Raw genomic sequence first — 26264 nt, forward strand, 5'->3', positions numbered from 1 at the left:
GTATTTTTTTATGGACAGGCGAATGACTTTTATTTGGCATACCATAAGAATCCGTCGGGACATCTATGTTTTTGAGAAAAAGGTCTTGTGTTCAGAGGAGGAAGGCATTGATCAATTCACATCCTCTGAACTGGATTGATACCCAGAATGTCAAAGCCTTTGGCCATCACAGCTGCGGTGGCTTCACAGAGGAGCATCCGCCACATGTTGACTTTGACCACTTCCCCTGAGGAGAATGATTTAGAGCAGTCATTAGTCAAACAGGCCATTTTCAAAGAGGCAGGTTCATTTCAATCAAATCAACAACGTTTAGTCACGTCTTGGTCATTAAAGGCAATCTATTAAACTTGGGGGGGAAAATCTATCTTAGAATACTTTCTGAATTTTAAGAAATTAAAATTTCTTAAATTTAATTTAATTTAATTTTTAGAAAGTTTACCCTCTAAACTTTAGAAAAAAAAGTCTAATGCACTTCCAATAAAAACAGTTACAAAGCCTTTATTATAGTTTTGGCTGGTCACAATTGGACATTAAAAATGTTTTTTTGTGTAACTGAGCAGTTAATTACCATTTTTGGTTTCTGACACAATCTGAGGAAGACTTTATGCAAAAATGCATCAATGTGCAGTTTTTTGTTTTGGACATTTTCAATGCCCAAATGTGACCAATTTCTGTTGTTTCAATAACGTTTCACTTCTTTCCAGCAAGTAGCATTCCAAGATGTTTCTTTCAAGATTAACTTTTTTTTACTAGTTTAAAGTGTATTTTGGGTTACTAATGTGTCTCACTGTTCGGGAAATTAGATAATTATTTTTGCATTTGGTGCCACGGAAATGACATTTTACCTTTAAATCCATGAGCTTTTAAAGCACTGTGCTTAAACAAAAGGAAACCCAAAAGTCCCACAAGCAGCAGTCTTTTTCAAACTCATAGTACAGCTAATTTCATTAGTCTATATTAAAAGACTAAAGAAGCTGTACGATTCAAGAGACAGTAGCTTCATCAGCGCCTAAGTAACTAGTTTTTAATGAGGAGATTCAAATGGGAGAAAAAAACAACTAAGGGATTTTCTATCTGATATTATCCTAGATTAGATTTCCCTCTTCAAATGAATCATTTGTTGTTCGTTAAAACGTATTGCAACAGTGAAAAACAAAGTTATTAAATTACATCTAAACTAAAACTCCTCTATTTAGCATCTTTCATTGCAGTATAAAAGTTTATACTGGCCTATGAGTTGAAACTAATTACATTTCTGGACCAATTACACTCCTGACACATCTTCTAAAGAGCAAACACCATATGCTCCAAGTACATGAACTTATTTAACCATTAAAACCTCAAGGTTTTGGGCACCGAATATGGTTTTCTTTCTGGGCGAGCTACACTTATTTTTAGTCATCACTGTCAGAGAAAGCGTGGAGTATATAGATTCCGCTCGCGTCTGGCTTCAGGGTACCCACCTGTCTGCCGGTCCTTCTCCACGCAGTAGCAGCTGTCGTAGAACTCTGTGAAGGTGGTGGCCAGCTCGTAGAGGTAGTCGCACAGTGTGTGAAGCAGCAGGTCGTCTGTGATCTTCTGCAGAATCTCGGGGAAGCGCAGGATGCACTTACCCAGTTTCCACTCTTTCTCATGGTCCAGTAAGACCTCTGTGGTCTCGGCTGCTTTGCGCAGGACGGCCTCCTGGATGTTAGCCAGTCTAGCGATAGACCTGGAGGTAGACAGAAGAAGAATGTGTCTTATAAAAGATACTATACATTTCTGCATGGTCAAACTTGGCACATCATGTTCGGTTGTGAGACATGAGTGAACCGACTTGAGTTCGGAGCAAATTTACTTTAATTTACTTTAGTTTTTGCTTGTTCAGTGTTTTAGTTTTGATTATGTTTTTTTTTGGTTTCAGTTTATTTTAGGGCTGCCAAAATTTACACTGCCTATACTGCGTATCATTTAAAAATGCTTAATGCCGTTAATATTCTAAGTAATATGTGAGGGTATTTTAAAAACGTATTTAACAATTTTGATGCCATGAAAATGTATTTTAGGGGCTGTTTACACGACACCGTTATGTAGTCATCAACGATAACTATGCTGCCATGCGCAAATGACATTTTAGAGGTAGAGTGTATAAAAAGGTTTTTAAGAGAATAATAATTTAAATTTAAATAATTTAAACATCTGTTTCTCACTAATTTCACAAAAAAAGGCTTCACAAAACTTCAGAAAACAGCTCATAAGTCATGTGAAACACTTTTATGATGCTTTTTTTTGTCCATTTTGGATCTTGACAGCCACCGGTCACTGATAACGAACGCATGGGTTTTGAAGAACAACTTCTTTGTTGGGTTTTTAATTTTCAAACAAGTCAACTATTGGTCAACTATTGAGATCAACACAGGATGACATCAATGCAAATGGCCAAACAAAAAGTTAAACGTGCACAAAAAAAAAGAAAAAAGAAGAAGAAGTGACATTTAACTGTAGCAACAGCTCACATAAATAAGAAAACATGTTACAAGAAAGAATCACCATGACTAAGTGTCTAAAAGGCCTTTCTGCCAGAGAAATAGAGGATCAGGTTATATTGGATGGATTCTGAGAAACAAAACACTGAAATCCCCATCAACTGCTGCCATGGCCAATTATAATTTTTTTGGCTCCTTCTCCTGTCATTGGCTCTGATTTCTACCTTCACTTCTCCCAAATATGATTTTCTGTTACCAATTGTTTTGAACAGCCAATCAAAGACAGGAAAAAGCTCTCCACGAGAGCCATGAGAGGGATTGTGGTACCCTACGCTTCTGACATCAGGTCAACAGCCCTACTGAGACAGAAGAGCAAACACAAGGTGATAAAGACTGAGAATAATAGAGCACTTGTGCCGAGCATCCACTCGGGGGCCAGCAGAAGTGGATCTGTCACAAACGCACACATTTCAGCCAGAAAACACACTGACTGCAGCAGATGCATGCATTCTTTCATGTGCACAAGGCCCCCGTTTCCCACACACATACCATTTCCACACAGCAGCACGGTTAAAACTGCCAGGAGAACAAATAACCAATAACCGTTGAGAATGAACATGAAGGGCCATTCCACAGTGTTGGTGAGCTCTTTCCCTACATCCATGTGGGAATCATTCAGGCCAACGTTTCCAGCACAGACCCACGTAAAGATATCCCAGAAGGCGTATATCAAAGCCCAGAAGGCCTCACCTGAAGCAGGCAAAGATGGCTCAATACTGTAGAAGACAATACAGGACATAAGAAAGCCATTCAATGTCCATAGCTTGTTAGTCAACTAAAAAAAATAACTTTGCTCAAAACAGTGGAGATGATTGTGGACTTTAGTGACTTCAGTGGAGCCATTCAGGTTCCAAGGCATCACCATCTCTCAGGGCCTGAAGTGGGACAATCATATTTGCAATATTGCAAAAAAGGCCCAGCAAAGGTTGTAGTTCCTTCGCCAACCTGCCACAAGAGCTGCTGATATACTCCTCTGCACTTCCATAACTGTCTGGTTTGGCTCAGCCTCAAAATCAGACATCAGAAGACTACAGAGGACCGTTTCGGACTGCTGAGAGGATTACTGGTGCTCCCCTGCCCACCCCTCCAAGAACTGTACATCCATGGACCATGGGTGAGGAAAAGGGCTCCGAAAATTACTCTGGATCCCTCACACCCCTCCGGCTGGCAATGAGCACCAGAACAGCCAGGCACAAGTTAAGTTTCTTCCCCCAGGAAATCTACATCATGAACAGTTAAATGTTCTCCCCACTGTACAATGTGCATTACCACTTACATTTATTTGACAATATCCTGTACATACAAATTTGTCCATTTTTGTTTAATAATGTGTGTGTGTGTGTGTGTGTGTGTGTGTGTGTGTGTGTGTGTGTGTGTGTGTGTGTGTGTGTGTGTGTGTGTGTGTGTGTGTGTGTGTGTGTGTGTGTGTGTGTGTGTGTCTATCTGTACTATCTGTGTATTGGAAGCTTCTTCTATCACCAAAACAAATTCATAATAAACAAAGCTCTTTCTGATTCTGATTATTTATGTATGTTTGAATAAATCTGTCATGAAAACAAGTTGACAGCACCGTTTAAATGTTTGTATTCAAACAATGAATTGGAGTACAAATTATTTAATTAAAAACGGCCTTAAATGCAATGTCACTGTTTGTATCCAACAAAGCCTATATAGAAGTGTTGAGTATATCTAGAAATAAACAAAAAGTTTATTTCTAGATATAAAAAAATATCTACAATATGACAGGGAGGATATCCTGATTAGTTTACAGTTTTAGTTGAGATTGGGGGGGGGGGACATACTGTACCTGATGTATCAACACCCGGCTCTATATAAGAGTGTCCATGATAAAGAAAGAGGAAGTGTCATTTTGTATATTTGTTTCATATGGTAAAAAAAAATCAAGGCAAAAAGTGTAATGTGTATATATATATATATATATATTTTTTTTACCATATGAAACAAATATACAAAATGACACTTCCTCTTTCTTTATCATGGACACTCTTATATAGAGCCGGGTGTTGATACATCAGGTACAGTATGTCCCCCCCCCCCCAATCTCAACTAAAACTGTTATATATATATATATATATATATATATATATATATATATATATATATATATATATATATATATATATATATATATAAAAAAACATAAATAACACATACATTTTTGGCCAGTCGCACCATATCAGTTTGTGCAACCTGAACTATTGTGTCATGTAAAGATAAAATTATGTGATATTTTAAAAGATTCTTTAAGAGATTCAAGACAAGAGAGTCTTGTGGGGTTTTTTCTACATTTAGATGATGGTCGCACCACATGACTGACAATTGGCAGACAACATTTTTATTATTAATAAGCAGTTTTGTCAAAAATTCTTCACTAAAAAACTACTAAAAGTTTTCATTAAATATCAGGACTTGAACACTGATATCTTCAGTTTCAGTGTTCAGTTTATCAGTTTTATGACCATAACATTGTTTTATTTTAAGCCACCAAAAAAAAAAATATATATATAAAATAAATTTTAACAGAAAACACACTCATCGTAGAAATAGAAGTATGAATTTAATATAACCTTTCACACGTAAGTTTAAAATATTCTAACTGATCCCGTGAACTGAGTTTTTCTAGGCGACCGTTATTTAGAACCTGTCACTTTAATGTTTCCATAGTGACGCGTCATTGCTTGTCACGTGAGACAGCGCAACCACAACAGCGCTGAATGAATGATGATCTGCTTTTGTGTCATTTTTCCTTTTTTATTCAAAATATTCACAAATGTATTCGCTATAACATGAAACTGATATTCCGATTGTCAAATATGTGCAAGTGGATGTGTTTTGTTGTTTAAACACCTTTATAACGATCGCGTTAGTTGAGCTGTATGTGCGATGGGCGGAGCCATTTTAGTTTACAACACGTCCAGTCCTCAACTTCTCAAGAATTACATAAAAGTAAGTGGCCGGTGAACTGGGAGAAGAATATGGTCAAATGTAAAGCTACTTACACAATGTGTATCTGATATGAATAAAACGTGTCGTCGTCTTATAATGGAAAGGATTATTATTGCCGCTTCCATAGACATCATTGTGTATTTTACAAACTCAAAATATTTTTTTTGCTAGTACTTATGTGTATTTAAATGTCTGAAACCTAAAATAAACATTATGTGGTTGAAAACACTGAATAGTTGTGATATATGACAGCACTGAGTGCGTCCGTCTCTGGCTCAGCGCCAGCCAACGCGCGAAAGCACGTTTGAATTTGGCTGTTGATCACGTGATGCACTGACCGTTCTAATCACACCGGTGTGATCGTACGCTCCAGGGACCAGCCAAGACTGATCACACCGGTGTGATCGTACGTGTGAAAGGGTTAAAGGGGTCCTATTACCTTCAGTCTTTAGTGTGTAACAACGCTGTTTTACCATGGTCTGCAAAGTTACAAAGCACAAAGTCACCCCAAAGTGAGCTATTCTTTTTATCGGTGCGCACTGTTTCTGAACTCCCTGAAACGCCTCCATTGTAAAGGGACGAGGCCTAGTTGAGTTGCACTAGTACTGTGTTGAAACTCGTGGTTATGTTAAGGGACAGACATACAAACTGGGAAAAGAGGTGTTGCACCAATGTTAAATATGTGAAACATAATATTTTCTAAACATTCAAGCATGAAAACCTATTCTGAAAAACAAAATCAAGACTTTGAAAAAGAGCATAATAGGTCCCCTTGAAAATACTTAAAAACCAAATGTATAGAAACGGCAAAAAAGAAATTGAGTACCACATTAAGGCAGATCAATACCCAGCGGGGTTCATTTGATGCGGTTAAAGATATCAATCACATTGAGTGCTTACCTGATGCGTGTGAAGGCGTAGAGGAGGTAGGCTGCGGTGTTGCCCCTGTCATCCAGCATCTTGTCGAAGGAAAAGACGTAGTCATTGATGCGGTTGTGCGAAAGGTCTGCATATTTAATGCAGCCAAAGGCCACGGCACGCTGAGCCTTTACCAGCTCCTCCGGGGTCAGCACCTGCAACACACACACTTTCAATGTTGATGACCCTTCATGAGGTTGAAGCAGCCAAGACCTTTTGCCACCTTCAGAAAAACAAGTTACCCAGTATGTGCCGAATAAGCAATGAGGATAAAATTACCTACGTTCTAGGGCTGCCCTCGACTAAACATTTTTCTAGTCGACTAGTAGTCGTTTATTTAAAGGTGCAATGTGTAATAATGTTGAGTATCTATTAACAGAAATGCAATATGACATCCATAACTATGTTTTCAGAGGTGTATAAAGAACTTACTTAATAAACCGTAATGTTTTTATTACCTTAGAATGAGACATTTATATCTACATAACGGCGGACACCCCCTTCTATGAAGGTCGACATATTGTGACGTCATGTTTCTACAGTAGCCGAACGCGAACAAACAGCGCTAAAGAGCGCGTTTCGTCACTACATTGAAAGAGAAGCCGCAGAAACCTAGAAGCTAGCCATAAACACCGTGAGTAGTGACTTTTCCCTTGTCAGTGGTGTCAAATATGTAGTTGGACTGTTTCATGTAACTTAGTTCTTCTCCCTCGCTGTGTTATGGCTTTGCTATGTGGGGATAAATGTGCTGGTTACGTTCGTGAGACAGCTGATTAGTACTCTTGTCATTGACCGTAAAACAGTATGTTACAGGAATCACCAACCCGTCGATCGCGGTCGACAAGTCGATCTTGGAAGCATTTTAAGTCATTCGCGAAGAGTTTTCAAAATCAGAGAAAAAAAGCCTATTGCGTGTAGTAAATGGTGTCTAGGGGATGCGGAGGCGCGCGCGCTGTTACAATCACGTCATTTTTGCCGCGCGCACCTTTGGGCTCATATCATGCGGACGCTTCGAGTTTAAACAAGGCTTTACGCTTTAACCAGCTCAGCCACAGTAACAGCTCATATTTAGCCAGCTAAACTTTTACTACCCTGTAAGAAAACATATATAGTTGCATAGTTTCATGTGGTTCTTCTCCCTCGCTGTATTATGGGTTTGCTATATGGGGAGAAATGTGCTGGTTACGTTTGTGAGACAATCAGCTGATTACTATCATTATATTATATATTAAGACCCTAGATCCTCACCTGACTATGGCTTTGTAAACTTTATCCATGATGTGGTTTATAATGGACTGTGGTACAGAAACAGTGACAATGTTACACACTCTTGGCTTACTCTGGCTATTCTCTGCTGTCTCAGACGACGATATGTTTTTCCCGTTTTAGCCACCGTAGCTTCCTCGAAAGGGAGGGGTGAGCGGTGGGCTGAGTGCAAACTCGCAACCGAACCGCTAGACGTCGCTAAAAATCACACACTGCACCTTTAAGCGATTAGTCGACTAATCGCGCGTTTATATTAATAAACCATAAATCATAATAATGAGCCTTTAACTGCCAATAATACATAGCCTAATCAGCGCTCAGATGCACGCATAAAGCTTGCCACGACGCACTGGCAAAAGTAATGATTATGAGTGTGTAAACATTTTAATAATTTATTGATAATCTTTTTCTGTGTTTTCGGCTGCAATGGGTCTGAAGAGAAGAGAGGTTGTCCCGGTATATTTTTCTGTTGATATGAAAAATCAGGTACATTAAGCAATATAACAGCTGAATTATGTATGTGATGTATATTACGGTGTTATGATGAACAATATGCCTTTCTCCACTGACAATTTGTTGATTTTTAGAAGGCAGCTGTCTGACTCTGAGATAGCAAACGGGAACATGGTTTGTGTAACATTAGCAACACATTATTAGCTGTTAACTAGGGGTGTGCCGGTTTCAGAATTGGTGATGACGGTTATGACGTGAGTCAAATGTGACGGTTCGTAACATAACCGTCGTCGCCCGGGGGTGGGGGGTTATAGGACGTTTGGTTGAATAACTGTTCGTCTGTTATAGGACAACTCGCTCTTAAAATGAACAGCAAGACAACTAGAAGTGAATGTGCTTTCCATTAAATGAATCACACACAGTAAACAAAACCTTAACAAATGAACTTTGCAATTTAGACGCGCAAACTGCGTGCCGGTGCGGTGAGACATACATGCTCGGGCAGATTCGGCTTGAAGTCGGTCATCCTCGGACGCGGCGCCGCGCGCGCTGTTAAAAAAGCCGTGCACAGCCAAGCGAAATGAAGTCTTGCTGGTCTTGCGCACCCAACGCGTCATTTTTTGCGGTGCGCACCTTGCGCTCGTGCGGACGCGTCGAGTATAAACAAGGCTTAAAGCCTTGTTTATACTCGACGCGTCCGCACGAGCGCGAGTCTCCGCTGACTGCGCGCGCACCTCTCCAAACTGACGAGGCGTTTATACTTGACGCGCTCGCCGTTGTGCTATTCTGTGAAACGACAGGGGGCGACTCGGAGTAATTCTCCTCTAAACCACCAGGAATCAGCAGTGAAGAAGTAGTTTGCCGTTTATTAGTAGTTTATTAATAGCTGATTCATATTAAAAGAGTAATAAATGCAGTAGGTGTATTGTACTTTCTTGTACAAACTCGTTAAACAAATGAAGCCTTATTGAAGAGTGTTGAAACCTTAATTTCATCAGCAGGGCTTACTTCTGCTATTGTAGGCTTATTTTATAAATGTAAGCAGTTACTTTAGACAAGTGCAAACTGGGTGCTTAATGCAAATGTGTTCCTATTCACAAAATGAGAGGCTTTTATGGTCGCCCATCAATGCAAATGTCTCTGTGTATAAAGGATCATAAACATGCTGATACAGACGTACCAGTTCGGCCTGATTCGGCTCGAAGTCGTTCATCTTCGGATGCGGCGCCGCGCGCGATGTTGTCTTGCGCACCCAACGCGCACGACCGCCGACACCGCAATTACGTCATTTTGCCGTGCGCACCTTCGCGCTCTTGCGGACGCGTCGAGTATAAACAAGGCTTTACTCCGTGTCAGCGAGCGCTCTGATCGGTAAAGGGGGACAGACCTCTCCCGAATCATCTCCAGCACTCAGCCTCCGACGCACCACTAACTCCGCCTCCGTTTCCCTCGTAAGCTGATATTAGTATTTAAACATTCTCTATGATAAAAAATGTTTGTAAAAAATATTTTAATAGCACGATTTTGGCGGTTATAGAGTTCTAATGACGGTGTTCAACTATAACCGTCGGTCTCACGGTTATATAATAACCGTCACACCCCTACTGTTAACACATTACTAGTTGATAATGTACACAAGCAAAAGGCTAATCATATTAATTACTGTTATGTGTCCGACATTGTAGATAGCGATACATAAAACGTGGTACCATTCTGATACATCGACTTGTACCAATTCACTCTTCCACTTCTCCTGAATCAGTTTCTGGTTCAAACATATATGGCTGAATTAAACCAGTATTTCCACTTGCCACCGTGCAGCGTTTACTACAGTAAAGTTGACAGAGTGGATCAGGTATTCTGAGCTGGTGTGAGTGAGTGGAGGCGGGGCTAATTTGCATATTCATGGATACGCGTATATTAAATGAATACTAAACTATTTAAAGGCATGAAGACATTATTTTTTTCCCACCGGAAAAAAAAAAATGCTAAATGTCATTTTGGTGATCAAAGATGAGTTTTAAGGGATAAAATTACTGACTACAGGGGGATTTTAAGTTTCTGAAAGCCTTCCAGTCAAGAGCAGTTTGACTACTTATGACATCATATACAGCGGCAGATCTAATAGATCTATATCCTGTCTGTTTAATCCTATAATACATAACTTACGGTGTTTACATTAATTAATCGTCATTAAAGCATTTTAAGATGCAAGTGCACACAGCCGCGGGCGCTCTTCACGAAGCGCACGCGAGCTTATGGAAGTCTGTCAGTAAGTGAGTTATGTATTGAAATAAGCTTACTGCTTTCCAAACGGCATAATTGATGCCTTCGTAGAGCATTTGAAGTGGAAAACACTGGAATGCCGGAGGGCAAGACATTTTGTAAGTGTAACAACGAGCAAAACGCACGTTTCTCACAAAGCATATATCCGATGCAATAAAGTGTGCGATTGCCCTTGTAATTCGCTTCAACCTTTTCGAACTTTATGGAAGACTATTTTATGGACGGTTCGAGGGTTTTTGCTTTTCTGTATGTGTGTGGAATTGCAAGACTACAGCTGTTCCTAAAGCACAAATACGACAAATAGTACCAATAGTTTTGCCAGAAAACCAGAATTGCTCCATAATCGCGATGCATCGGAAAAACCCATTTTTATCTTCCACCCCTAGTGTTCAGAGTGCTTTAAAAAGATGAAAAAAATGGCTTCAGATCAGCAGATCAGATCAAATATTGGCTCTGTCCTACATCACTGATTATGCTCACAGGATCATTGCATGATTACACACCTGCTAACTTTTTTGCCTAATTTAATGCAGCATATGCTAATTTCAATATTCCTGACAAATAAGGCACTTGGCTAAAGTCTGATTCACTTTAGGGAAAGTAAGTCTTTTTTTATACTTGGTACATCTATAAAATAATAAAATCTACAAAAAAAAACAACGTTTTAATTGTGTGTTTGCCTTTGACGTTTCCAAGTAAGGCTATTCGAGGACATTTACTTTGCTTACTTGCGTCTGAAACAATATAATTGTCTTTTTTACAACTCCTTTACTGTCAGAAGCTCACTCGTTTGCGAGATATATCAATGTAGTGAGTGAGCCATTAGGATGCTCTTCATTTCTGAGTACAAAGGAGTTGTGAGAAATATAGGCAGTAATTGTCATTAGCACATCTGGTCTCATTTGAGATCCATTGATCTCTTCTGAATCGAGCTGAAGTACTCAGGCACACAAAAGGTTTCAGGGTGAGAAGCATAAGAAGGTGCTAGTTTCCACTGAGTTTTTTGGGGCTCACCTTATCTCTCTCTTTCTCCTTCAGTTTGTCCATGGATCTTTTCAGTCCCTCCTCCAGAAGGTCCATTAATCGCACCGTGTCCCCTGAACGAGTCTTGAACTTTTTCCTGGGATGGAAATTCCATGTTTATTAAAAAAGACTCATGGAAATGTGGAATCAGTGCTCTTCAAATACATCATGCAAAACAATATTTCTATGACAGCTAAAACTAGTGCTACATGAGCCACTAGCTGATTTACTAGATGACAACTGATTAATCGGTCAATTATTTCTTTGATAAATCGTACATTAAATATTCTATTGGGTACCTTGCAAAGGTTTCTCCTTCAAACAATGCTATGGTTTAAAAGGTAAAAATTACAAAATAACGTAATTGGAAAAAAAGACCTTTCAGCAGATAAACCACCAATGCTAGCATGCACATTATTTCCTCTGAACACCGAAGTGTAATTATTTTTCATTAATCCTACCGTAATCCAGCTATCGTTCATATAAAAATACAATTTTTTTGCATTTCATCAAATCTGATGTTGAACAGCAAATATTGCTTTAATCAAAAATTCATTCCATTAATGCTGCGCTCCATGTAACTAAAGCTAAGTATTCAAAGTGTCGCACTGACAGTGACATTTAATTACACTTTTTGCCAAAAAGAAATGCTTGCATTATAAGAGTATATTCAAAAGTTAAGGTTCGGTAAGATTTTTAATGTCTCTGAAAAAAGTCTTATGTTCACCATGGCTGCATTTATTTGTTTGATCACATATAAAATAAAAACTGTAACATTGAGAAATATTATTACAATTGTATTTAAAATAACTGTTTTTAACTGTTTTAAAATAACAATTGTATTTAAAATAACTGTATCTGAATATATATTAAAATGTCATTTATTCCTGTAATGCAAAGCTGAATTTTCAGCATCGTTACTCCAGTCTTCAGTGTCACATGACCCTTCAGAGATCATTCTAATAAACATTTCTGATTGTTATCAGTGTTTGAAAACATTTCAAAAGAACAGTTGTAACATTCAAAAAGTTTTTACTGTCACTTTTGATCAATTTAATGCGACTTTGCCGAATAAAAGAATTAGAACGCAATTCGAAAGTAAATCTTTTGAACCGTAGTTTGTGTAAATGTTTTATTTTTCATAGAAATGCATTTAAACTACTTTAGGGTCACACCACAGGTTCGTTGTGGTCACGCACAAAGACTTTGTTGATTATTTTCTTAATCCATTATTAGGAATTTTATTGATTACTAGTTGTTGCAACACTATGGGTCATCCTAGTGAAAACATGATGCTGACAAAAGGTGACTTCCATACTGATCAATACACTTACTTGTCCTCCCCGAGCACCACGCCGAAACCTGCATGTTCTACCCGTGTGACCTTGGGATCATACCAGCCTATCAACTGAGCAGCAGCAAAGACCACCTGGAAGTGCATTGCCTGCCGTACATCGTATAAAAATACAGAGAACATTTAGTTACATGACCATCAATACAAATAATACACCAAATAAACAAAAAGTTCTACACAGTTTGGATCAAGATCCTCTTTTTGGATTTTGGATAAATCCTTAAATCAATTTTAACCAAAGAAAGCATATTTCCTATCTAAACAAAGCAGAATTGTAAACTAGCAGTGTTGATAGAGATGCGAGCAGACCGAGTTCCTGACCTATGCGACATTAATATTTGAATAGGTGGGGAGTCTATTGCGCACATCTATAAACATACAGAAATTTGAATTCTGTGTCTCGCCCAGCGCCCTCGACATCTGCTTCATGTGTCCTCATGCGCATCAGATAACTTTGGGAAGGCTTGTGCCGTTCAAGATTTCCCCAACACTCTCCATTACAAACCCATACACCCACACACCTGGCCGCTGTCAGTCACGTAGATGATGATGTCAGCCTTCTCGTCAAACAGACGATTTTTGATGGCAGCCAGATCGGAGGTATCGTATGTATAGCCTCCGTCCGATTTGACAACCGTCAGGGGAATAGACTGGCCCGGAGCAAAAACTATCTTCCTGCCCTCGTCCAACTCCACCAGCCCTGGTGAGAGAGAAGAGCATCAGCAGGGAATGGGAAATTGGATGTATAGTAAAGCTAGAGTCTAAAAATCAATCTTGAAACAACACTGCCCCCCACTGGACATGTGCGGATAGACATGCAATGCTTTTTTTTAAAGGGATGTTCCGGGTCAATCAATTTTTGTCGATTGGCACAGAAAAGACTCGGTTTCTAAAAACAAACAAAAATTGTGTTTACAGTATTGTACTTACGGTTGCACTGCACCAGAGTAAACATTAAACACTGTTTTGGAAGAACAGCCACTAGTACATGACACCAGTGCAATAAAATGACATATCAGCCTTGCCTGTACAACGTTATATTCAATCTTAAAATCACGATGTCAATGTAAATCTTCGCAAGGATAACTGGGACTGTTCAATTGTCAATTATTCTTCAGAACAAACACTCAAACAAATATTAAGCAATTCAAAATAATAAATGAACAAAAAAAACCTAACTAAATAAAATGGAAATAAATATTAAATAAAAAATAAAATAAAAAAATGAACGACACAAATAAAAAGTAATACATTTAAAAGTAATAAACAAAAAAAAAATTAAATTAAAAAAAAAAAATACAAAACAAAATAATAAATAAAACAAAGATACAAATAAAAATAAATATTAATAAACTAAAAAATAAATAAACAAAAACAAACTAAAATATTTTATAACTAAAATAATAAAATAGTAAAAAAAAATTATATAAAAAAATACACACTTTATTTTATCCCATCTTAAAAGTGAAGTCCATTATTTTGGTACCACTAGCAGCACAAAACAGAGTTGCAATCTGGACTGCCTGTTTGTCTGAACAACAAAAGATTTGAGAAATTATTGATGCAAAAAATGTATGCACTTCTTTGTGTTTTGTGGCTCCAGATCGATGCGTGTTAGCTTTGAGCCCATCAGTATTATGGTGTATCCCTAAAAGTTCCTAAAATAAACTTTTAACCCTTTGATACGTCCCACCCACACTTCCTGTTTTAATAAGAACCACAAAAACACAGGAAATAAAGCAACATATTAAAATGTATTCAAATGTCAATAGACTATGATATCTGTTCTCAAAGCAAGCAAACAAAATATTTGTATATCAAAGTTTACTATTAGTGACTAAGACAACAGACTAAAGAAAGAGTCAAAGAACCCTCCATCTGTACCTTTTTCCTCAAACTCTTTCACCACGGCTGTCATCATGTCCTGGTAGAAGGACTCTCCTCTCTCTTGTATGCGAATTTCCAGGCAGTCGTAAATCTTTTGAAACTCTGCATCAGCAAAGCGGACAGAAGCGGAAGGGACAAGAAGACGGTTTAATTACAACAGTCACACCACAGGGAAATCAAATGCAGCACCCTCCTGGTTTAGCAAAGCCTGATTGGACAGCATCAGCAGAAAAAACACACACTAATTGACCTTCATTAGGCAAGCCTCAGTGGGGGAACGAGGTTTGATTAAAGGGTAAAGGTAGATGCTGTCACATCAGAGTCTAGAGCTGCTGTCGCCGGATGCTGGTGAAGGGCATCTGTGCTCGAAGTGTTTAAAGTGTTCCAACTTGTTTTAACAAACATTTTTCCTCTGCAATAAATGTAGAAAATGTGTGAGTAATGTCTCAGCTTATAAATGTCGGACGTATTATAGAATTAAATCAAAATGACAGGTAAAGCGTCTAAAAATGATAACATTTCAGACATGAAAGCTCTTAAATGAATTACAATATTTGGAACAGAAGCTTCACTACTTTAGAAAAACACATAATCCTGTCCAGAAGTAATGCGAGTAAATGATGACTTTCATTTTTGGCAGTATTATTATTATTTTGTTCTAGTTACTGGTATAAACTATATAGACACTGAGTCCACGCTTATGTTAACTTACTACTAAGATGCAGTTATATACTGACCTCTACTGTCCTTATAAAATATTAGGTAACACTTTAGAATAATGGTCCGTCATTATTAGGTAATGCAGGACAAATGAGTGGTACTACATGAACACTTCAGTTACTACTATTAACTAACATGGAAACAAGATTAACTAATCAGTGGATGAACCAAACATTACTTAAAAGAGTCTAAACCCTGGTGATGTCATTGTTCGGTCTCGCGGCATCCTAAATTTGGTCAATGTGCACTTTTAGGCTTCAATCCCATTGGAGGAATTTGAGGGAAGTCTGCCTGAGTAGATGCTGCAGTTTGCATGCTCCTTTGAGAAGAAAATAATGTTTTTATCCATTAAAAATCTTGTACAGCACTTTTAAAACATAACAATAAATGCAAATTTTCATAATGCATTTTCATAAAATGTCAAATAAAATAAATAAAACATCTACTAGATTAATATAAGTATTTTAAAATTATTAATATAGTTTTAAATTGTGAATGCAATAAATAAAAATGTGTTGCATTATGAATATAAAACCTAAAATATAAGACTGCAGTTGGTAATATATTTTAAAGTCTAACCAAGGCATAATTTAATTGATCAAAAATACGGTACAATGCCATACTGTGAAATATTATTACAATTTAAAGTAACCGTTATCAATTTTAATATATTTTCAAATGTATTTTATTCCTGTGAATTGCTTCAGTCTTCAGTGTCACATGATCCTTCAGAAATCATTCTAATACGTTGATTTGCTGCTCAAGAAACAATTATTATAAATGTTGAAAAGGTTCATATTTCTGTGGAAACTGTGATACGTTTTGTTCAAGATTCCTTTATGAATAGTAAAATCAAAAGAACAGCATTTATTTGAAATCTTTTGAAACATAATAAACGCCTTTAATGTCCCTTTTGAACAATTGAATACATCCTCACTGGATAAAAATATGAATTTCTCACAAAAGAAAAAGTTATAGGTTGTGTAGATGTTTGCATCTTTGATATTTTGTCCGCTTCCTTTACCAGTTAACAACTCACATTATCCTTAGATAAATAAAGTAGGGCAAACTACATCTTATTGCCATTTCTTGCTGGCTCAGCTGATATTCTCTCCACACTGCGGGCTGTTGTTTCAGAGAATAATGTAACGCAGAGCGTGTCGGCTGTAAATGCCTCTAGGGGGCACATGCTGTCTGTGGAGGTTTGTACTAGCATTAATGTGGCAAGGCTTTAGTCTATTCAAAACTTGATAAAGTGAGAATGACATTCTCAGTGTGCCTCGCACGTACCGTTCCGGGACACGTCACAGATCAGGTTCCAGGCTTTGATGAAGTCTGTCTCTTTGCTCTGGAGTTTAACCACACACTGGTAGGCCCTCTTCTTAAACTCTTCATCCTCATCAAACCTCTTCTTAGACTCCTGATAGAGATGAGAGAAGAAACGAGTTGAACAGCTTTGAAAAGTAAAACATTCAGCTGAACAGGATGAAAGCTCTTAGCGAGACCAAGATTCCTTCAAAGCCTCCTGCAAAGATACTATATTACAGGGGTACCATAAAAAAACTCTACATTTTTGTGGAGACAAGATGCAAATACAACCATAGATCTAAATTAAAGCATAACTCAATCAGTATAGTGTCCCCAAAACAAAACAAAATTATTAATAATAAGAGGGTAAAGGTTGTCAAACTTCACTTTTATTTTTTCTCTCAACTGTGTAACACAGCAGTTTAGCAACCAAACATTCTGTTGGGTAAGCAAAATGGCTCTGTAAGCAATAAGCAAAGCATCAAATGCATCACAACAAATGAAAAGGCACAAAGTGTTCGGACAGACCTGCAGAAAACAGCTGATTCTTGCAGTTTGTGCGCATTTTTTTGAGATTTTGCCTATTTTTATGACAGAGCCAGTATAGAGGGAAAAGGAAATTATAGGAGTTTTTGAGTAACACTTTATTTTAAGGGTCCATAACTATGCAGTAGTTAAGCATTAACACACCACTAGTTCATGATTTACTGAACATATTGTAAAGACATATTAGTTATTATTTATGCAGTAGTTAAGCTTTTACATAATTAACTGAACACATATTAAGGGCATATTAACATTATTTGATTAAACATTTGAAGGATAAATAAGCAGAAATAAGCCAATAATTAATGGTTAACTACATACAATAAATGCTTTTTATGGTTTGATTTAAACAATGTTATAAATCAAAAAATTAAGTAACGTGGTGTAAACATTGGTGAAATGTTGGTGAAACATCGGCAAGTACGATCAGCAGTCAATATCCATTTTTAAACATCCCTTCAGGTTGTATATAACATGTACTCACTTTGTAGAAAGACTGAAGGTCACAAATTGGCGGGCAAACACTGAGATAATTTGGGAACTTGTCTTTCAAATGAGCAATGAGCATCCCGAACTGTGTCCCCCAGTCTCCAACATGGTTCAACCTGACAGATAGAGATAGAGGACGAAAGGATTAAAGAGATGCACTCAAACAATAATGAACACACAGATTACTGCTGGCCAATTAATTCCAATGTGTTACGCAGCACGTTTGAGCTTCAGCAAGAACCAATGAGGTTCATCCTCGTGTTACGAGTGAAAACGTGACGTGGTGGACTGACTGCCTTAGGACTGACTGCCTTAGGCCCCATCCACACTACGGAGACCTTTTGCTACGTTTGCACCTCCCGTCCAGACTAAAATGGCAAAAACAAAGACCTAAAACGGAGAAGTTTAAAAACGCTGCCGACCCTGTTTTGCGTTTTGAATCTCCGAAGGGCGTTTTAGTGAGGACGGGTCAAAACTGAGGACTTTAGAAACGATGACGAAGAGGCTCACGCTCGGCTCTCTGATTGGGTGTCATCAGTCATGGCGTATCCTTCCCTGAAGCGTTACTGACTTTGATGTCTTTGCTAGCAGCTGTTGTGCAAGTAAATTCTGCATTTTACAATGCTATAACTGCCTACATGCGCCGGAGGCAAGCTATTGCTCGAGCGATCTGTGACAATTCCCGTTTGCAGCGGCGGGATCGACCGTAGATGGAGCGTCGCTCTTTGCAGAGGTAACTTAGCTACTTTCTTCGTCAAATCTGAAGAATGGTCAATCTGTTTCCTGTTTACACCGGCCCGCGCATGCCCAGTGTAGGTGAATGGTCCCGTGATCCGCGTTTTCAGTTGTTTTAATGTGGACGGAGATCAATTCTAATATGCAGCTAAAATGCTGGTGTGGACGGAGATGGTATTCGGTTTAATTCTACGTTTCTAAAATAAAACGCAGTAGTGTGGACACGACATTCACTGAACAAAAACTTCCTAACTTCATTTGACCTGGTTTTTGGTAAAGTGTTAATAATATAATGACACATGCAAATATATGATCACATATAAAGCCACAATATCAAATTTGACATCACTGTGTTTATTATTAAAAATGTTTTTTTTTTTTTTTTAAAGAAAAATGTCACAATATGAGGTAAATCCGGCCCTGGTTGCAGCCAGTGGGAATAATAATATTCATAGATCTAGCCTATGTGACATGGTTGTGTAAGATTTGGCAATAGTGACAGCCTAGTCAAAAGAAGCGGGCCAACTCCCCAATTCTTTTAAACATGTTTATTGGGAAGTGCTCGTAACATGCTCAGGCTCGTCTCATAATTCCTCACACAACGCGAGCCGCGTCCATATGAGCATCAACGATTTCCACGCAGATTCTTCCGACAGCAAAAAAAAATTTGCACCAATTTTTCCAGCAATCAGTAATCGGTTCCGATCAATCGGTAGACCTCTACAACAGATATTTCAATTGTATGAAAGCTCACAGTTGAGCTTCACAACTAATACACACCAACCTTAGCACATCATAACCCAGGAACTCAAAGAGTCGACACATGCTGTCTCCAATAATGGTGGAGCGCAGGTGACCGACATGCATCTCTTTGGCAATGTTAGGTGAGGAGAAGTCCACAATAACCTGAAAAACAGCAATAAGGGTAAAGACCACTTGAAAACACACTGCTTTATGGAACTATTTTGTGATGCATTTCATCACTAGAGTAGTGTTGTCACGATACCAAAATTATTGTTTCGATACCGATACCAAGTCAAGAATTGCGATTTCGATACTTTTTCGATACTTTTCCTGAAAAGGGAGAAACACTCTCAAATATCATTGCTGTGCTTTATTTTAAAACTGGGACAACATTCCAATCATAACACACTAATAAATGAACATTTGAACAGCAGATAGGCTATAATAACCATTTGAACAAAATATGAAATATGAAAAATATAAAAAATAAATTAGAGCAATGACATTCAAGGTAAAAAAAAAACAAAAAACTTAGCAGCATTATCTCAGTTATCATAAGAAACATAAGATTTTATCAATATCAATGCCACTGACGATTCTGCTTATCGATCCGATTCTTTAACGATTCTCTTATCGATTCATGATAGCATTGTGTGGAAAAAAGTAGTCATATGCTTTTTCGGTGGGAAATAACAAGTGTTTTTATTTGTTTTATGTAATTTATGTAATAAATGAAACCTTATTACAAAGTGTTAACGATTAGTTATACACCGATTCAGACAGATCAGTTGTTTTAACCATTCATTAAAACGAATCGGTTCAAATGAGTCATTAGTTCGCGAATTGGACGTGTCATTATCGGACGTGTGCGCGTTGTGTGATTATCCAGGCGGTTACATCCCACTGTCATCACAGAAAACATTTCATGACTGGATAGTTTTTTTCGTTTATTTAAAGTGTGGTTTATGTCAGCTGAATGTGCGGAACGATTCAGAGAAGATAAGGCAACGTATTTTACCACAATTTACACCCAGCGGTAATTCAGAAAAAAAAAAAAAAAAACTCCGAATGCTTCACATGAAACTTTAGTCTCCCGACCTTACCATCGTGTCGAATTATTTTGATTAATATGTGCGAGGGAGAGAGAGAGAGCAAGACAGCGCTTAGTTTTGAGACGGTGAAGCCTTGTTTATACTTTCGCCTGGCTCCGCAGAGAGAGAGAGAGAGTGCGCGCGCGCGACCGGGGCTCGCTCTCTCTCTCTCTCTCTCTCTCTCTCTGCTCGTTCAGTTCACGCGCCCTGTCACACGCGCATGAGGAGAAAAACACAGACGTCCATAGGGAGGCACTGGAAGCGTGCGTTGCACACACCAACATGCAATACTCTCTTACAAATCTGGAACGCGGTCATTCTTAGAAGTATCGATACTAATAAATTTAGGTATCGTGAAGTTTTTAATTTCCGAGTATCGCGATACTTTTGAAGTATCGGTGCACCGTGCAACACTACACTAGAGTGAAACTCCTACCTTCTTTTTCTTCACCAGTGGTGGAGGCTGAACTCCATTCACAAGCAGGTTTGAGAGAAGTTTAGAGACAAACATTCTCTTGAGATGAATGTTGATAAACCCTACAATGCAATATGTACTTGGTTATTTATAATAAATCTTTAAAATGATGGAGAAAAAAAGATCTCGGTGATAATGATGTACTGAACAAACCTGGTCCTGCGATTTCTGTTCTCTCAATGAACTCATTGTTGGGAACGTTTTGGATAATCTTCTCTGCTATCTCCCTGGGGCTGACCTTCTGTCCTTTAGCTTTCATCATCTTAAAACATACATTTACAAATATAATTCCATACAACTGGACAAAAGAAACAATTCACATCAACATTCTTCAAAACTTTTTCTTTCGACAAAAAGTTTGGAACGACATTAAAGGGGAGCATCAGAACAGTTCACCAAAAAATGAAAATGTGGACATCATATAAAGAAAACTGACCTGAGACATCGCCATGGCACTGTTACACTGATAATCGCCAAACTTGGCCTGCTGGTTGGGGGAGACCGAAAGTGGCGGGTTCTCTAGGTCAGGGTAGGCGGTACTGATGGCCTTCCCAAAGATCTGCTGCAAACTCTGGTTGATGTTCAACATCGCCTTGCCGTTTTGGCTCATCTCCTCCTGTAAACTCTGAGGAAACACAGTGGCAACAGATTTAATTACTGAATTGCAGTGTTTATTTTAGTATGTACTATGTATATGTTCACACAGCATCAGAATATGGTTGTCAGTCCTGTATTTAAGTCCTTAATACAGTTACGTTCACACACAGTACGGTTATCTACGGGAGTGACAACCGCAAAATTTCAGGACTCACAACCGCATTCTCGGAAAACCTGCGCTGTGTGAACGGAACCGGACTGGACAACTGGTTTTCTGTCACATCAAACATTGCGAGAGAGACGCTGCGCTCCACAGATGCATGTCTACCGTGTGTTGAGGGTTTTCATGTTTGGTTTCAGTCATTTATAATGATGGAGATATGAGCTGTGTGTTAGCTGAAGGTTTTAGATAATGTTTCAAATGCTCCACTCTCCACCCAGATATAAAAGCTGATGTCGGTTAATGAAGATTTGACGGATGAATTTGCGGCTCAATTGGACTCTTGTTGTGTCAAACGTGATGAGGCTTTTCAGTTTTATAGATTTCACCATCTTTGATATCACTTTGTTCACTGTCACTTTGGTTTACTGATGATAAGAGAAAACAGGCTTGACTCCCGTTGCACGTTCATACAGACAGTATTCGAGACGCTACTGTAAGTTGATGTGTGAACGGGACATTTTGAGACTCACACCTGTAAGTACCGTAATTGCAGTTGTCAATCCTAAAAACTGACAAGTGTGAACATAGCCTATTATAGTATTTAATCATATTTAGAATTAGCTTTTATTTTATTTTCAGTTTTCATTTTTGTTTTAGTTTTTTATAATAATTCTATTTAGCTTATAAACCAAGTATAATAATGTTATAATTAACTGTGGTTGCAATTATCCATGAGATCATGTATTGCATTATAAGGTGCATTGCAAGGTATAAATAATGCATTAAGAATAGTTTGATATACATCGGTGGTGGTTGAGGAGATTCCCCCTTCTATGTAAAGCGCCTTGAGTGCAGAGAAAAGCGCTATATAAATGTAATGAATTATTTATTATTATACAGGCAAGTGTAACCTAATTTTGAACCCTTTAAGTTTTAGTTAACATTAACAGCACTGCTAAATTGTTTCAACAAATCCCTAATTCAATGGAAAAAAAGACACGTTTACTTTATTTATAATTTTATTAGATTCAGGCAATGTAACAAACAAGTCACAGAGAAACTGATTATCCTTTTGTGAACGTCACATTGTGGCATTTACAACCCAAAACTATTTCATATGAATGCACAGATAAAAAATTTGGCCAGTACTAAGCTAATAATTATTTCCATGTTATGGTTGATAACCTATAAATGGCAGAATATAATTTATCATCATTTTTGCCATTATAAATGTAATTAAATTAAAACAAAAAACTAATAATCAATCCTTTTAGTTGTTACAAGTGAATTTAGGCATGTCATGTAATGTCTCTTTAGACATTACACTAACTATAAGTAACATTGCAACTACATGTCAACTAGCAGTCATTAGCGTATCAATCTCAGTATAATTTTATGTAATGCCATGTTAGCATCTATGGCTACCTTTATGGCAAAAACTGAATTACAAAAATACAGGAGTTACATATATGCAATAAAAATAAAAACCAAGCGAGCAGAAAAAAATACAGCAATTAATATTATACAAGATTTTTAACATTAACGCATCTATGATAAAAATTCTAAAACATTTTCTGGTAATATCTTACTAAACAAGTCCTAAAAGAGCAACATGCAGGTTGAATTTATAACTGAATTAATACTTGATATTGTCTGAAGAGGTCTTTTAAAAACACATATGTAGAAATTACTAATGAAATCTCATTTGATGTAGAGATTTTGATGAAAATGTGCTAGGCTCTGGAATACGCCTTTCCCGCTAGCAACGCGTCATATGACGTAGGCCGAGGCAAACAAGAGCTCGCGGTCAGCTGTAGTTAGAGCGGTAGTGAGAGACAGAGAAAGTTTTAGATCGAGTTTTAGAGATGCCATAATGGTAAATTATTGTGTTTGTGCTGGTTGCACGAATTCCAGCCTGTCAGGACATCGTGTCCATCATTTTCCTTCTAGGAAAAACAAGGCTTTTCGTTCTTGGGTGCGTTTTGTGCAGGTGAAGAGAGCAGACTTCACTGCCGCGTCTGTCACCACGCACATTTCACTCCGGAGAATTATAGACCTGGAGATTTTTTGCACCACAGACAGATGGTTTAATTAATACGGATTTGCAAACATTGCATTTTGCTGTCTTGCTCTGCGGTGTTTCCAGTGTGAAGTATTTACACACAGCTCAATGCTGTCCTGCTTGCTGGCTGCAAACTGCGGAATGGATTTCCTGAGGGGGGTCTCTGTGTCTCATTGAGCCGCGCCTCCGTTCAGGAAATCCATTCCACAGTTTGCTGCCAGCTAGCAGACTGGCCGGCGGGAATCACTTTTGGAGTCATTTCAGCAGGATATCGGATATCTCCGCAGGTTTGGATCGGGAAAATCAGTTACATGAATTACACTGGTATCTGTCCCGATACCGACACTGGATCGGATCGGCCCCATCCCTACCTGTGGGCCATAGGCATGCTCGTCTACATCGGAGAACTCGGTTTCTTCATTCACATCCATTGTAACCTGAGCTTGAACTTGACCAGACTCCCTCGCCCATCGTCACTTCCGGTTAGTGCTTTATAGACGCGGAAGTTATTTTATCACAATTTATCTCAAAATATCGTTAATGGCTAAATATATATTACTCCAGTTCCGAAAATCTAGTTGTTTTATCATCAACATACACTATGCTATTTAGGGGTGTCCAACCTGCATGTTGCTCTTTAAGTGAGCATAAAAAATGCTTTCTGCTTGCATTAAAAGTGGGACAGTCCAATAAAATGTATTTAATGGAAAGGGGGTGTCTTGCAAAACACATAAAGTTGGGTCTTCGTCTTAAAAAAAATGCATGTGTCTATTCTTGTATGACCTATACGACATTGGGTGAACACCACTTGATCAAATATTGTTTTAAGGGAGATTAAAAGTCTGCTTGAGATTTCAGGATGGATTTCATGTCATTTATTGTTTGTACACGTATCCCACTTTTCATGCCACTTAATAATGAATATGTGACAGCAGCTCTAATGTCTAAGGAATTTGACATTCTTCTACGTCCAGCAGTCATTAGAGTATTAGTAGACTGTCTGCTTATTATCTAACACTTTATTTTGATGCTCCCCAAGTTAAAGACATTCTACTGACTATATGTAACTTTGCAACAACATGTCAACTTATTCTACTAATTCTAACACTAACCCAACAGTCTACTAACACTCTGAGTTTACATGTTAGTTGAGATGTAGTTGCAAATGAATGAGTTAGTTGACATGTAGTTGCAAAGTTACTTGGTTAGTAGAATGACTAAAGTGGACTATCAAAATAAAGCGTAACGAAGTATGAAAAAACATTAATTTTGAGATTTGTTAAAGATTACATTAAATATAAGATTCACTTTAAGTGAGTGTAAGATGAGGACAAAACCGTTTATAATTGTGATAATAAGCCGGGAAATCAGAATGCACAATAAAATATCCAATATTGACGGATACTGATAAATTTGTTAAATATCTGATAATCGATATGCCATAATGCATAATTACAGTGCAGATTGTTTTGTGATCCTCTTACAATGTACTAAAGCTTTGCAAATACAAGTTTTACAGAACATTCCATAGGAATGAACTAGAAATTTCCACAAACAGCGAAATTTTTCAATAAAATGTGCTCATGACGTGTGCAAATTATTGGGTTTTATTCTTACATTAGCTGCTGACACATAATTGAATGTGTGAAATGCATGTAATTCCACAGAACATGCATTGAACATTCGCAGTGAAGGTCAAACTGTCGCACTACAAAGATTACAATCATCTCATTTAAAGGAAGAGCACATCACACTCACGGCTTTCAGGATGTTGAGGCGGTACTTCAGACGGGAATTCTCCTCTCGTAACTCATCCAGCTGTGAAGAAGTGAAGTTCAGCTGCTGTGGATCTCTAAGCCTCTCGATTTCGTCTTGGAGTAACTTGATTTCTCTCTCCTACATGGCATATTGAAAACACAGAAAATCTCAGGAAGGCAAGGGACAAAGATCACAACCAACAGATACCACATATCTCAGTTATAAGAAGTATTTCAAAGTGCAAGGTGATTGTGGCAGTAACAATGAGACACGTGACGTCACTAATATTGTTTGGTATGCTAACACATTTCTATTTCAGTTTCACTTTGACTGGGAATGTGGTTACTTTCCTATAGGCTTTCTGTTCAAAGTAAGAACAAAAAAACACCACATTCACAAGCATACGTCTTTGCATTTAAGAATTAGCTGTGGACTTCAGTTTCATGATGCTCATATTGTAAATGTACAATAACTCTCAAAGAATCCTAGCTCTGCAGCTCACTAGATATTAAGGCACCCTCAGTACAGTATGTCATGATCTATTATCCTCATATTTAAATAAACCAGCTAGACTAAAGTATTTGACATCCCATCCGAACCGAATGTGTACGTTGAACGATCATGACTGTCAGACCTGATGCGTGTTTCAGTCTCTTACGTCAGAACACGAGAAAAACATGGAAACATGAAACACAACTTTTAAATGTACAAAACTTTTAGCGTTTTAATGCAAAGCTGACCTGTCGCTGAAGTCGGGACGTGTGTTCGCCAACGGGGTCGCCCATTCTTTTCCAATAAAGTTAGGTAAAAACAGCCACAAATTCTACAAATGTGCACTTCTCCAACGTAAAGAGTCGCTTTCACCGGCTTCGTCGCGTCACTTCCGTTTTACCAGCG

General features: G+C 38.0%; 1 protein-coding gene across 1 annotated transcript; it reads right to left on the reverse strand.

The window, feature by feature from the left end:
- rars1 (arginyl-tRNA synthetase 1) lies at positions 1 to 26264 on the reverse strand. The gene is made up of 15 exons (XM_056262314.1): positions 26108 to 26264; positions 25368 to 25505; positions 21224 to 21412; positions 20941 to 21049; positions 20749 to 20849; positions 19262 to 19383; positions 17738 to 17858; positions 16690 to 16819; positions 14677 to 14781; positions 13314 to 13492; positions 12773 to 12882; positions 11430 to 11535; positions 6393 to 6565; positions 1464 to 1711; positions 1 to 226 (listed from the first exon to the last, which is right to left on the reverse strand). Exons 1-15 carry the CDS (start codon positions 26150 to 26152, stop codon positions 117 to 119), a joined length of 1986 nt encoding a protein of 661 aa, XP_056118289.1. The 5' UTR covers positions 26153 to 26264; the 3' UTR covers positions 1 to 116.

This window comes from Rhinichthys klamathensis, unplaced genomic scaffold (assembly GCF_029890125.1).
Source record: "Rhinichthys klamathensis goyatoka isolate OS25496 unplaced genomic scaffold, OSU_Roscu_1.1 h1tg000191l_1, whole genome shotgun sequence".
Classification (NCBI taxonomy): domain Eukaryota; kingdom Metazoa; phylum Chordata; class Actinopteri; order Cypriniformes; family Leuciscidae; genus Rhinichthys; species Rhinichthys klamathensis.